This window comes from Cervus canadensis, chromosome 1, assembly GCF_019320065.1.
Source record: "Cervus canadensis isolate Bull #8, Minnesota chromosome 1, ASM1932006v1, whole genome shotgun sequence".
Lineage (NCBI taxonomy): Eukaryota > Metazoa > Chordata > Mammalia > Artiodactyla > Cervidae > Cervus > Cervus canadensis.
Window position 1 is genome coordinate 121172668 of NC_057386.1, and position 14947 is coordinate 121187614.

The window sequence follows — 14947 nt, forward strand, 5'->3', positions numbered from 1 at the left end:
ATTATGCTATATGAAAAAAGCTGGACACAAAGGGCACATAGTGTACGATTCAACTTACATGAGGTAACTAGAATAGTCAAATTCACAGAGACAGAAAATAGAATAGAGGTGGCCATGTGGCTGGGGCAGGTACAGAAAGGATACAGAATTTTTATTTGGAGGGATGAAAAAGTTATTCAGATGGATGGTGATGATGGTTGCAAAACACCATGAATGTCCTTAATGCCACTGAATTGTACATTTCAAAACAGTTAAAATGGTAAATTTCGGGTGATATAGATATATATATACATATTACCACAATTTTTTAAAAATAAAAAAATTTTAAAAGGCAGCCTTGTGAAATAGTGCTTGCCCCAAATCACCTAGCCAAAGCTAGACATGGGCAGGAAGTGGGCCTGCACAACCTCCTAGGGTCCTCTAAACTTCAGAGAACACACTTTTCAAGCCCTTGGATATTGCAGCTTCTGACTCTTCTCTTTGCCGCACAAGTTTGAGACAAGTTCAAGAGTAGTAAGGCACAGCCCCATAACTGGTATTTTGTTATCCAACTTGGAGTTATGATGAGTACGTGGTTTAAAGACTAAAGCCTGCCAGGCACTGATGCAAAGTGAGTCATCTGTGAGCAAATTCAAAGATGCAGACCTGGTATAAGAATCTTGATTGCTTATGTCACCTGCAGCCCAGCGGGTATGCCATTATCCCATAGAAGGCTTCCATGGGCTTCTCCTTTTCACGTCTTGCTGTGTTAGTCTCTGCCTCTCACACACTGCAGCCTCCGTGATCAATGACTGAATAAACGAAACTCCCCATCAACTACCCAGGGCTGAAGCATCTCACCTCCCCATGACCATCTACTGAGGGTATGATCATCAAAACCTCCAAAGCTAGTAAGCATTTGCCATGTGCTAGGCACTTAATGCAGCTTTGTAATACATGAGTCCACTGACTCACCATAACAACCCCATGTAAAACTGTCCCGATTTTATGAGCAAGAAAACTGAGGCTCAGCAAGGAGAGCTCATTGACCCTCAGGTTACTGAGCTAGTAAATCCTGAACTCAGACCGGGATCCAAGCAGTCTTACTGCAGAGCCCAAGCCTTCCCAACTACTTAGCTCTACTGCTTCAAGCACTGACCCAAATTTCCAAGGACTCAATTATGCTATTATTTTTGAGCCTTCATCTAATTTTTCTCTCCTGGTCCAGGGAAATCGAAGGCATCCATCTTTGGAATGCATTCATGGCTTTAATCAATGGCTGCCTAGTAACTCCAGGGAGCCCATGCTTTCAGTCTCTATCAAGAACAAGCTTTCCATTATGACAAAACACAGGAAGAAAGAAAGTGAAAGTGTTAGTCTCTCAGTCATGTCTCTTCTTTGCAACCTTGTGGACTCCTCTGTGCATGGGATTCTCCAGGCAAGAATACTAGAGTGGGTTACCATGCCCTTCTCCAGGGAATTTTCCTGACCCAGGGGTCAAACTGGGGTCTCCTGCATTGTAGTCAGATTCTTTACCATCTGAGCCACCAGGGAAGCATGAAATCACCTCAATGCTCAAGAGCAGCACTGACCCAGTGAAATATACTTTGAGCTGCCTATATCATTTAAAATGTTCTAATAGCCTCAGGAAAAAAATAAGATGCAGATGAAATTAATTTTAACATAGTTTATTTAACCCAATATGTCTAAAATAGTATCATTTCAACATGTCAATATAAAAAAAATATCAATGAGCTATTTCACATTCTGTTCTTCATTCTAAGAGTTTGGGATATGGTGTGTATTTCACAGGGGCTTCCCCAGTGGCTCAGTGGTAAAGAATCTGCCTGCAATGCAGGAGCCATAAGGAGATGCAAGTTGGTTCCCTGGGCCGGGAAGATGCCCTGGAGGAGGGCATGGCAACCCACTCCAGTATTCTTGCTGGGAATCCCATGGACAGAGGGACAGAGGAGCCTGGCAGGCTACAGTCCATAGGGTTGCAAAGAGTCAGACACAACTGAAGCAACTTGGCATGCACGTAGCACATGTATTTTACAACTATAGCACATTTCGATTAGCACTCTCCACATTTCAACTGATCAATAGCCAAAGTGGCAAATGGCTGGACCTTTCACATCTACAATACTCTTCTCATCTTTCCTTTTCTCTGTGAATGCCCTACTTTGTCTCCATCAGTTCTGTATTTCTCTTCCATCGTCATCTGGAATGGTCACTGATGGGAGTGTGTGAGTGGTGGGGTATTCCATCCTCACCATTCTCATGAATCCCTCAGCTCCCATCTCGGATCACACTGCCCTGATTGTCTGTTCTTCCTCCTTCACCTGCACTTGCCCTCAGCTTTGCTTTCTTTGCTTCCAGGTCAGGCCCTCTTTGGGACTCCAGGGAGGAGCTGTCAACTTCTTCCCAGACCAAAGGCTCCCTGAATTTGCAGGACTGGGGTCAGATCAGTGACTCCAAACCTCAGTCAACTGGCTTGTAAAACAGGAACAACTATAGTTACAGTCACTCCCCACTGGAGAGACATTCCAAGGGTCACAGAAACCCTGCCAAAGAAAATCAGACTTTTTTTTTCTCTCCCATGTTTGTCCCTTTTCCCTCCCCGCCCCTCATCTTCTCCATCCTCCTTCCTGGCTGCCATGTCCCCCTTGGCTTCCTTGGCTTTTGAATACCTTCCACTGCCCAGCTCCAGAGTAGCAATGAGGAAGCCCAGGTCTCACAGATGGAGCCTGGTGCGGATGGCCGGAAGATAGCCCAGAAAACCAGCCGTCCTCAGGGAGAGGAGGAAGACTCCTCACTTTTCTACCCATTGGAGGAAGGATTAGAGCTCCCTAGTAGAACCCACTCCCCAACCCCAGAGCATCCACAGAGAACCCTTCAGAAATACCTCTTGCCACTGACTCAGAAGTTTGGGACCACACTCCACCCATGTCTCTAAGAGAAAAAGGCAGAGGCTGGGTCACTGCAGGCCGGCCACCGTCTGTGGAAAACCATGTGCGTCTCTCATCTACACAGGTTCCCAGGTCCTTCTCAACCAGAAACAGGAAAGATGAAATTCTGGCCTAAGACAACTGCCTCCTTAAACCCAAGCTCTTGGTCATCAAAATACAGGCAACCAAAAATCAAAACAAAACATAAATCCAGATTAAGGATATGGAAAAGCAGGTCCTTTTCCACACTGTAAGTAAAAGGTAATTTGTCAAGACCTATCAAAAGTCCAGAAACTTTGCATATTGCCAGATCCAGCAATTCTACTTCGAGAAATCAAAGACAAGCATTACTACAGGCCACGAGGATGTCTACCACAGTATTATTTATAATAGTAGAAAGCGGCAAACATATACAACTGACAGAATTACATTAAATAAGTTAAATAAATTTTGGTATATTCATATAACACTACACAACCATTAAAAATATTGTTTAATAAGATGAAAAGATATTCCTGATATATTAAGTGAACTTTATATACCCAGCCTTCCTCAAATCTCCAGGCTCACATACCCAACTGTCTACTTCACAAACATTAAATGTCTAAACAGGACTGAATCATCAAGCCCAATCTGACACTTAAACAATGGCACTTAAGACAATGGCACCGCCATTCACTTAGTTCTTAGGCCAAACACCTAGGAATAACCCTCAGTTCTTTATTTTCCTTCGTTCCTCACATCGATTCATGAGCACCTCTCACGCCCATGACCTTCTGAGTTCAGTTACTTGCTCCATCTCCCCATCATCACTTGAGTCAAAAGGACCATCATTCCTGGCTTTGACTCCCATACTAGCCTCCCAGTTTGTTTCCCTGCTCCCAGTCTTATGCCCCTATCAACTATTTTACCTGCAGCAATCAAAAGGATCTTTTAAATAAGTCAGTCCCCCACCCTTTTCACAGTTAGAACAAAATCCAAGTATCTCAGCCAAGCCCTCCATGACCAGGGCCCCAAGTCTTCCTCCTACTGTGCCCCTCATCCCTTCCCCACTCACTCTGCTCCAAATACAGTGGTCCCCGTGCTGTTCTCATAATATGTGGAATGTATTCCCACCCAAGAACTCTGTACCTGCTGTTCCCTCTGCCTTGTACACTTCCCAGACATTTCATGTCTTGCTCCCTCACATCTGTGAAACCTCCCCAAGGGGGAGCCTTTGCTGATCATCCCATACCCCTCTCTCTCTTTCCTATGCTTTTTTGGGTTTATTTGGGAATTTTTCCATGTGGTTCAGTTACATCAGATTGTTCACTAGTCCTCAAAGAACCACACCTTCCAGAATCCATACCCTTGAATACTAACTCCCACACAGACCATGGGCTCAACTACATAATTTGCTTTGGCCAGTGGAACATTAGCAAAGGTTACAGAAGCAGAGGCTGAAAACGGGCTATGAATTAGAACCTGCCTTCTTGGAACACCTGCTGCTGCCACCATGTAAGAAACCTGGGTGACACTATCAATCAACTATACTTCAATTTTAAGGAGACAGAATAGAAGGAAGGAAGGAAGGAAGGAATCAGGGGTTTCCTGCTGGAAAGGCCACGTGGAAGAGAAGTGGGATGCCTCAGCCAACCACTAGCCAACCATCAGTCATGTGAGTCCACATTGGACCATTCAGTCCCAATGGACCCGCCAGATAACCACAGCTACACAAGTGGCCCAGGCAAGATCAGCAGAACTGGCTGGCTGAGTCCAGTCCCAACTGCAGACTTGTAAGCAGTGGTTGTTTTAAACCACTAAGTCCTGGGTTGGCTAGTTTTAGAGCAGTAGATAACTATTACACTAGCTTCTCATTAGCTGTGGCAGAGACCACCAGATCTTCAGCCAGTTTAGGCCCACTTCACCATCTTGTTGGCAATGTTGTGACTAAATTCTAGCCAACAGAATGCAAGCAGAACTGATGAGGGCACTTTCAGGGGTGAGGCTTTTAAGACGCTTTGTTTTCTCCACACTTTTGCCCCTTTCTGGATGCAAACAAATAACAATTTTGCAGAATGGAAAGGGCCTGGACCGTGAAAGAAACATCCACCAGCCAAGAGGGCAAGAGTAAGACTTCGGCTCTACTGGAGCCATTACACATTTGGGGATCTATATAGCTTCACCTAATACATAACTGAGATTCTCTGTCCACCTGTTTATTGTCTGTCTGCCCCAACCCCACCTTGACATTCACCCATAAATGTAAGCACCGTGAGAGCAGGGGCCTCACCTGCCTCATTTACCACTGTGTTTCTAGTGCCTAAAACAGCTCTGGGCACACAGTGAGTGTTCACTAAGTATCTACACCTGTCAGAAATTAAATATGGCCAGAGGGTCTTTGCAGCTCCTCCCACTTAGCAGCGGAGTCTCTTTCCCCAACATCTAAATTCAGGCTGGCATGTGACTTGTGCCAACACATAAAAGGCAATGGAAGTGACATTGTGTGACTTCTGAATCTCAAGACCCTTGCAACTTTCACTGTGACCCTCTTGGAATACTAGGACCATGTAAGAAACCCAGGTGATCCCACTGGAGAGGCCACATGGAGGGAAAGGCTCGGCTCTCTCAGCAGCCATTGCATCGGCCAGCTGAATGTGGCCACACAGTAAGTCCAGGCCAAACCAGCAGAAGAACTGCCTGGCTGATCCCAACCCACAGAATCACTGAAAATAATGGAATATTGTCTGAGGTCCAGTTTCCCAAACATAATTAAGTCTAGGTATGGTATCTCTAACCATTATTATTAATTGAGATAGAACAGATTAAAAACAAGTAATCGATAAGTGATGGCTAGAATGCCCTTGCTGTATAAGGAGATTCTGTTACTTACTTATCCCCCAACTCAATCCCTGATATCTCCCTCCTCTTATAATTTAACCAAAATAGAGCCCCACTCAGGCCCACCCACACCTGGCCATTGCCCACCAGTCCTAGGGCCACTCAGTCATCTCTCAGATGGTCTCTGTGCCTCCAGGTCCTTTCTCACCCCATCTACCCTAAAGATCAAGAAGCAGCAAACTACAGCCCATGGGCCAAGTCTGACCCACCACCTGTTTTTGTAAGGCTTGACCTGAAACCTCAGAATACATTTTTAATGTCAAAAAAAATTAGAAGTAAAATAATATTTCATGACATGTGAACATTATATCAACTTCAAGCTTCAGGGTCCCTAGGTGAATTTTTATAAGAACATGTTTATTTCTGGATTGTCCACGGCTGCTGCAAGCTACAGCAGCAGAGCTGAGTGGTTGCGATAAAAACCATGTGGCTCACAAAGCCTCAACAACTTACCCTCTGTCCCTTCACAGAAAAAGCCGGCTGGTCCCTCCTGTTAGTCCCTCCTGCCATCGGGCTAATCTTTAAGCAACTTTTTAATTGTATTCACTCCAAAACATTTAAAGATTTCTACCTCCTCCCTCAAAGAGATAAAAACTTTGTTGGTCTGACTTCCCGGTCCTAAGACAGACCCCAGGAGTTTGTGACCTGAATTCGTTTCCTACGACAATCTCCCAGGTACTCTCCACTCTGGGCCAACCCGTCTGTAAGCTGCCCCTTACAGGCAGGACAGTGCCTCTATCGTTTGTTGTGCTGGCCTAGAAAGCTGCCCTGGCCCGCTGCAATTTAAACCCTCCCCATCCTTCACTCCACTCAGAGTTGCAGCTCTTTAACCAAGAATGCCTCCCTAACCACTCTGCCCCATATTTCCCTGGGTGAATTCTATGGAACATCAAGTCCAAAAGACATCTTTGGAAAAAGACGTCTGCAGATGTTCACCTTCCTTGGAGTCACAATGTACAAATATGGCATATTAAAGGCTCTGAGAAGTCCTGCGGTCAAGATGCCTAGCTATCTCTTTTGCTGAACTCAGCCTTTCCCCATTGAGTAAACTATGGGATTTATTTTGTCTACAGAATACTTGTTGACCACCAGCATCTAGTACAGTGCCTGGAATTCAGCACTTGTTGAAAAAATGAATAATGCTGACATCCCACAGAACTAGGGTTCCACAAAACATACTTTGGAAATGCTGCTCGAGCTCCTTCTGCTCTCCCTCTAGTCTGAGCTGTGCCCTCCCATGTCACCTACTCCACACCACGTGATGATCATCATCACCATCAAAGGAGCAAGCACAGGGCTGCAGACAGTGTTAGAGCCTTGAAAATGTCATCTCTTTTCATCCTCACAACCACCTCTGAGGTAGGTGGTGTTATTCTTCCACTGCTATTTTGCCAAAAATGAAACCATGGGTCAGAAAACTTAAATCACTAGGCCAAGATAAAGTTAAGCGGAAAAGCAAGAACACAAGACTACATAGGTCTAACTCCAAAGCTCATGACCTTCCTTCTCTGCCAGAGTGCCTCCTGAGAAAGTACTGTGGCCAGTGTGGCTGGCTGTCCACCCAATATCCCTTCTAGCTCTCTTCTATGCTAGTGGAACCCTGGTTTTATACAGAGTAGCAACAGGTCAAACCAGGCAATGGATTTCAACCACCTAAACCAGTCATGACAGTGGTCCCATTGCCTTGCAGCTTAGACGGGTGATTTGACCTAGTTCTGGCCAAGAAGACATACAAAAACAACATTGGTGGGGTAGGGAGGAGAGGTGTCTTATGGAAGTCAAAGATATGAAGCCTTTATTACCTCCCACTCACTTGGTCCCTCTCTTCCCTGCCTTGAACCTGGGTGTAATGGTGAAAGCTTCAGCAGCCATCTTGAAACTGTAAGATATAGGCCATGAGAATTCACAAAGATATCAGTCCTGATGTTATTAAGTCACTGAGCCAACTCAAGCAGCCGTATACCTCCAGACTTCTTGCTACTTGAGAAAAAGAAACCATTATTTGCTTAACCACGCCGGTTGGATTTTCCGTTTCACGCAGCTGAACACATTCCTAATAGATGCAGATGCAGTCTCCCATATCACTTACTGTTGAACTTAATCATTATCTCACACGTACATTATTACTCTTATCTCTCTCATCATAAAGTACGCTTCTTGGAGGCTAAGTCCACGTCGTACATTTTTGTTTCCACAGGAGTATAGGCAAGAATTTCAGGAATGGTCTGTTCAATTTACTGCTTTCTTTAGTGCTTGTGAGCAGAGAGAGTTCATCGTCGAATAGCTGAAATATGTCCTCTGTCTCCTGTTTAGTCTTTCCATGGTGTCAATAGGAAAGCATGCATCAGAAATACCTGACTATTTACTAAACACAGCTTACTGGGCCCCCTCCAATCCCAACTGAATTAGAATCTCTGGGGTTAAAGGCTGAGAATGGGCATTTGCAATAAGCTCCCCCAGGTGGTTTTGATACATAAAATTTGACAACTTCTGGGATTCAAAAACAACAACAACTGTGGATCCAAAACCTATGTGAGGTTTGGCAGGACTTGGCTGGACCCTAAGGCATCAGCCCTCCTCAGGGGCCCCACCCTAGCCCTGGAGATCTAGGAAGCCTAAATTGGCATAATTGCTCAAGACCCTTTCTTGGGCAATACAGATAAAGTAGTTGGCATGCTCTGCAGCATATTGGGATTAGGAAATTAACAAACAGATGCACTCCCAGTAACTGCCACCTCCCACCATACCAATGCCTACCTCTTCCAGTTTAAAAAGAAAACCTCTATGCAGAAAAGAAGCAATGGAACCAGTGGCCCACTGCAACAATCACCATGATCCACAGAGCTCTCAGAGAGTGAAGCAAGTTGAAAAGAAGAAAAGAAAACTAGAGAAAGTTACATACTAATACACAAGCTAGCATTTGGGACTCCTGACTCAGAGGATCAGAAGAGACCTCCGGTGGCCCTTTTGGGTTATTTCTTTATTTACAGCATGCAATTCTGAACAGAATCTTCTCTGAGGCACTGCTCAGACAGAGATGGAAGGCTGGACCAGGGCATCCCACACTTTTTCTTCCATCGGCAGAGTCCCAGCCTGCATGACTCTCCAAAGCTCTGAGAAAGAAAATACCTGTGCCTCCCAACAGAATTCCCATGCCTCTGCTACCCCTTGACACTTATTTCATTTCTGACAGTTATTTTCCCAGGTGACAGGTGCACACAGAGACACATTCTAGGGGAGCAAATAGCATATTCAACATACACAGACACACACACACACACTAACTCCACTTTCAAACTGATGGCCTTCCTGCCTGCTGACATCTGGCCAAATTTAAAATCACAGAGGAGAAAGACTTGAAAGTGAATCAGAGAGAGGTGCTCATCCATGCTAGGACAGGAGCACAAGGGCTAAAAGATTCAGTCCGGGACTGAAGAGTGCAGGCCTTGGAAACACACGGGCTGAACGGAGGGCCCTCCCAGCTCTGCACACGCCAGCTCCACCACGGGGAGAACCACTTTCCTCTGCTCCCAGCCCCATGGCCACCACCCTCAGCAAATGCCAGCTAATGGGAGTTCCCACATTTCATCAAGCCTCAAGCCATGTGTACCACCTGCGGTTTGAGGGAGGGAGGTAAGTTGAACCCTTCAGGTGTTTGAAACAAGGTGGATGCCAGGCATTTTCTAAACCTCTTGAAAACTCCTTCCTTTGACCAGATGGCCTTGGGAAGGAATAATTTCTGCCATCTTCTTTCTGAGTAACTTTGCATCCATCCTACCCCCGCCCCCCCCAACCCAGGACAAAATTGCTTCAAACTCCCCCTCAAGTTCTGTTAGAGAAAATGTTATAACACGCCAAAGATAACTCCTCCTCCCGACCCCCCCTTTTTTTTTCACCGTCCCACCAAGATTCAAGAGTATTTTCTCACACCACCTGTGTGTGCCGATCCAGGTTTTTTCTTAAAAAAAAAGAAAGAAAGAAAGAAAGAAAAAGCATGCTTCAGGCCTGCAACAGCTCCCTGATCAAAATGATTCGACTGGAAACGGGGAGCTCAACGGGGAATTCTTTTTCAGGCATCTTGCCTCCTGACATGTATACCCCTGAAAACAAACAAACCAAATCCAAGGAGCCAAAGGTGGGGGGCGGTGGGCAGGCTGGGAAGGAGACCGAGAAAGACGAGGTCTACATTTATAGGCAGCCCCATTCCGCGAGCAAAAACCACCTTTTGACCACCTGCAGAATGCGCAAGGTCACGTGGGTTCTCTGCAGCGCCTTAATGTCTTTACCCTGCACACAAGCCCCCCGCGGCATATCAACAAATCCACAAGCGGAAAAAAGAGAGAACTCACTCCTCAGAGAGGAAGCGAACGATAACCACAGCCGCCAGAACAATAATAAAGAATAACAATTACTACTACTGCTCCCACCACCCAGCCAAGCGGTAGCCGACAGCGGTACAGTGAAGGGACATCCAAGCGCAGGGTTTGCAAGATAAATCACAGAAGATCGAAGACCGAACCGTGCCCACCTTGCAATCCTCCCACCCCCTCCACCCCACCCCCAACAAACAGAATCAAGGGAAGAGGGGATGGTGGGGGAGAAAGGGGAGGGGAGGAAGGATTGCTTTTTCTTTTTTTTCCATAGGCAACACCTACCTCCAAGGTCCGGATTTCTTTTTGTGTGAGGTCGTTGGAGGTAGCACATTTGGTCCTAAGCCCTTCCAGGTTGGAGATGCTCAGGTCTATCATGTTTTGGACCAACTCGCACTGCTGTAAGGCTTTTTGCAAACTCAGAGGCTGCTGCTCCTCGCTTTTCGTCATGTTTTCCTCATCCATCGCTTGCTCTGCAAGCCCCCTTCCCCTCCTCCTCCTCCCAGAGAGAAAAAAGGGGGGTGGGGGGGGGGAGTAGAGGTAGTCTACCCCCTACGCCTCTCCAACCACTGCGACTTCTCAACAGTGTCTCATGAAGAAGAAACCCAACATCTCACACAGGGTTGAGGGGGTGTGGGTGGGAGGAGGGGACAAGAGCCAAAATTTATTATTTTATTTTGGGGTGTCAAGCAGACTCCATTAGAACGTCTCCCCTCTCTGAGTCTCTGGTCCCTGAGAAGGAGAGATGCTGTTTCTCAGAAGCAAGCCAGGTGATGTGATGCTGTCTGTACACTTGGGGTGGGGGGGGGGGAAGGAGGAGGGGGGAGGGAGAGGAGGAGAAGGAGAAGGAAAATAGCGCTCACTCTTTACACACCGGCTCCGTGAAGGACAAAATTATATATTTTTGGCTGGCTGGCTTTTATGTCAAAAAAAATCTGGTTTGCCCCCCTCCCAGTTGCAGTGACACGGCATTGTCCACCGTTTGGGGTGCTTTAGCGCGTTCTCAAGATGCTGTCTGCATTGCTCCCGCGGCTGCGGCGGCGACTGCGGCTGGCTGCTGTCTCGTCCTCGCGCTGCTGCTGCTGCCGCCGCCGGGCTCCGGGGGTGACGGCTGCTGCATTCGCTCCTGCCTCGCTCCACACCGACATCTTGCCTGTCAATCACGGGGAGGGGGGAGCGAGGGAGCGCCGGCGAGGGATGGAGAGCGAGCGAGGGACCTGCAGGGGAGCGGGTTGGTGGAGAGGCGCCGTGCGCGCATCCGCCCCCGCCGGGCCCGGGCTCCGGCGCGCCAGGGACCCGCTGGAGAAGGCGGAGGTGGAGCGCGCAGGCTCGCGCACCTGGCCGGGGAAAGGGACGCGGCTCCCGGCGCGGGTAGGGGGAGCGGGGGGCGGGATTTCTAGGGGATGCGGAGCTCGCGTGGCAAAGTGAAATTACTACCGGGCGTGCGTGCGAGCGAGCGATCGGCGGGCGGGGGCGCGGGGGAAGAGCGCGCGGCGGCTGAGGCTGCTCCTGGGGGCGGTGGAGATGGCAGGGAGTGTGCCAGAGCGCGGAGACTGGGCGAGGGGGCGGGGAGAGGGATTTGGTGGCCGGGCGGGGGTGGGGGACACTACTACGGCACCGCTCTCGCGAGAGGAGGCCGGCGAGCGGCTCAGCAGGTGCGCTCTGGCTGGGAGCAGGTGTGTGTCCAACTTTGAACCCCGTAGAGCGTGCTGGAAAAACGTCAGCGTGAACCTGGGCACGTCCTCTCTGGCTTTCTGGCTAGAAGGGGCGGGGGGGGGGGGGGTGGTGTGGTGTGGGTGGTTGGGGGTAGGTGGGGGGTGGGGGGGTGTTTTTGCTTGTTCTGCCTTGATGGTGTGTGGGAGGGAGCAAACCTGATGCTCTCCCTTGGGCTATAGGAAGCTGCCTCCCAGAATTGACACCCAGGCCTTCAATCGCCCTAATGGGTGACTTTGCATTTGGAGAGTGAAAGGGGCTTTGCCTTAATCTGATTGCTAACCCTGTCCTACATGTCCTGCATGATCTGATCCCAGACTACCTAACTGACCTTCTATCAGCAAACTATGGTCCCAGAATTACAAATGGATTTTATGCTACAAACAATAAATGCTGGAGAGGGTCTGAAGAGAAGGGAATCCTACACTGTGGGAATTTAAGTTGATGCAGCCACCATGGAGAACAGTAGGGGAGGGTCTTAAAAAACTTAAAATAGAGCTACCATATGATCCAGCAACACCTCTCCTGGGCATACATCTGGAGAAAACCATAATTTGAAAAGATATATGCACCCCAATGTTCAGTGCAGCACTATTTACAATAGCCAGTACATGGAAGCAGCTTAAATGTCCCCTGACAGAGGAATGGATAAAGAAGATGTGGTGTGGTACATATACACAATGGAATATTCAGTTCAGTTTAGTTGTTCAGTCGTGCCAGACTCTTTTCGACCCCATGGGCTGCAGCACTCCAGGCTCCCTGTCCATCACCAACTCCCAAAGCTTGCTCAAACTCATGTCCATCGAGTCAGTGATGCCATCCAACCATCTCATCCTCTGTTGTCCTCTTCTCCTGCCTTCAGTCTTTCCCAGCATCAGGGTCTTTTCAAATGAGTCAGTTCTTCAAGTCAGGTGGCCCAAGTATTGGAGCTTCAGCTTCAGCATCAGTCCTTCCAATGAATATTCAGGACTGATCTCCTTTAGGATGGACTGGTTGGATCTCCTTGCAGTCCAAGGGGCTCTCAAGAGTCTTCTCCAACACCACAGTTCAAAAGTATCAATTCTTCGGTGCTCAGCTTTCTTTATAGTCCAACTCTCTCATCCATACACAACTACTGGAAAAACCATAGCTTTGACTAGATGGACATTTTGTTGGTAATGTCTCTGGTTTTTAATATGCTGTCTAGGTTGATCATAGCTTTTCTTCCAAGGAGCAAGCATGCTTTAATTTCATGGCTGCAGTCACCATCTGCAGTGATTTTGGAGCCCAAGAAAATAAAGTCTGTCACTGTTTCCATTGTTTTCCCATCTATTTGCCACAAAGTGATGGAACTGGATGCCATGATCTTCACTTTTTGAATGTTGAATTTTAAGCCAGCTTTTTCACTCTCCTCTTTCACTTTCATCAAGAGGCTCTTTAGTTCCTCTTTGCTTTCTGCCATAAGGGTGGTGTCAACTGCATAGCTGAGGTTATTCATATTTCTCCCGGCAATCTTGATTCCAGCTTGTGCTTTGTCCAGCCCAGCATTTTGCATGATGTACTCTGCATATAAGTTAAATAAGCAGAGTAACAATATACAGCTTTGACCTACTCCTTTCCCAATTTGGAACCAGTCCATTACTCCATGTCCAGTTCTAACTGTTGCTTATTACTCAGCCATAAAAAAGTATGAAATAAGGCCATCTGCAGCAACATGAAGAGACCTAGAGATTGTCATACTGAGTGAAGTAAGTCAGAGAAAGACAAATATCATAATATCATTTATATGTGGAATCTAAAAAATGGTACAAATGAACTCATTTATGAAACAGAAATAGAGTTACAGATATAGAAAACCATCTTATGGTTACCAGGAACTAAAGAAGGGGAAGGATAAGTTGGGAGTTGAGATTGACCTGTACACCCTATCATATACAAAATAGATAGCTAATAAAGACCTATACTGTATAGTCAGGGAACTCCACTCAATGCTCTGTAATGACCTCCTTGGGGAAAGAATCTTTAAAAAAAAGTGGATACGTGTATATGTATAACTGATTCACTTTGCTGTGTAGCGGAAACAAACACAACATTGTAAGTCAATGACACTCCAATAAAAAAAATTCTTTAAAGAATGGATTTTATATTTTTAAATGGTTCAGAAAAAAAATCAAAAGACTATTTTGGCATGTGAAAATTAACAAGAAGTTCTAATTTAAGTGTTCATAAATAAAGTTTTATTGAAATACTGCCACCCATTTACTTGTTGTGTGTCTTTACCTTTGCATTATAACAGCAGAATTTAGTTGCAGCAGATACTGTATGTCTTGGAACACCTAAAATATTTACTATCTAGCCCTTTACAGAAAAGTTTGCTATCCCCAGGTTAAATTGCCAAATATACTCTTGTCTTAGAGATCTTTGTACTCTATGTCTCCTCTCCCCAGGTCACATTTCCCCCAATATTTTCCTGATTGGCTCCTGTCACTTTGTGTCTACTCAAATGTCATCTCAGAAAGGTTTCATTTCCGTGACCATCTTAACTAATAATACTGCCAAGATGCATTGCCCAAAGGATATATGTAGGATAATTGGCCAAAGGCACCTCTTTCTCCAGGTAAACAGAGCTCATTCCAGGGATTGGGCTTATAGAGCAGAGTAGATTCAGAACTCATGGTAATATGTATTCCTTAAAGGAAGTTGCTTAAGATGTAGAATGACAACTGGAGATATCAAACTTTTTATTGTACTGTGGGCCCATGGGGTTTAATGGCTCAAAAGAGCTGAATCAGCATTTTCAAAATTACGCCCCGCCCCCCCGCCAATCCATGAGGTGCTCAAGTATGTTCTCCACGCTCTCAATCTTTTGGATTATGAAATTTACAAATTCCAGTTCTCCAAGAAAATTCTCTCTTCATTCATTTTTCACATCTTTTGTTTTTCTTGAAAATATTAATTATGGTTATTTTAAAGCCCCTGTCTAACTCCAATGCCTCAGTCACCTAGGGGGAGGGGGGTCTATTTCTATTGACTATTTTTCTCTTTGTTTTCAGTGATTTGGTCCTGTCTCTTGGAAGG

The 14947-nt window shown here is 46.4% G+C and overlaps 1 protein-coding gene across 2 annotated transcripts in view; it reads right to left on the reverse strand.

Annotated features, from left to right (window-relative positions):
- Positions 1-10805, reverse strand: part of KSR2 (kinase suppressor of ras 2) — a 424918-nt gene extending 414113 nt beyond the window's left edge. For both annotated transcript variants that reach the window (XM_043440060.1, XM_043440071.1), the window contains exon 1: positions 10463-10805. In XM_043440060.1, coding sequence (XP_043295995.1) covers positions 10463-10642 — 180 coding nt within the window. In that variant the 5' untranslated portion in view covers positions 10643-10805. The remainder of the gene's footprint in view (positions 1-10462) is intronic.
- Between the last annotated feature and the right edge of the window lie 4142 nt (positions 10806-14947).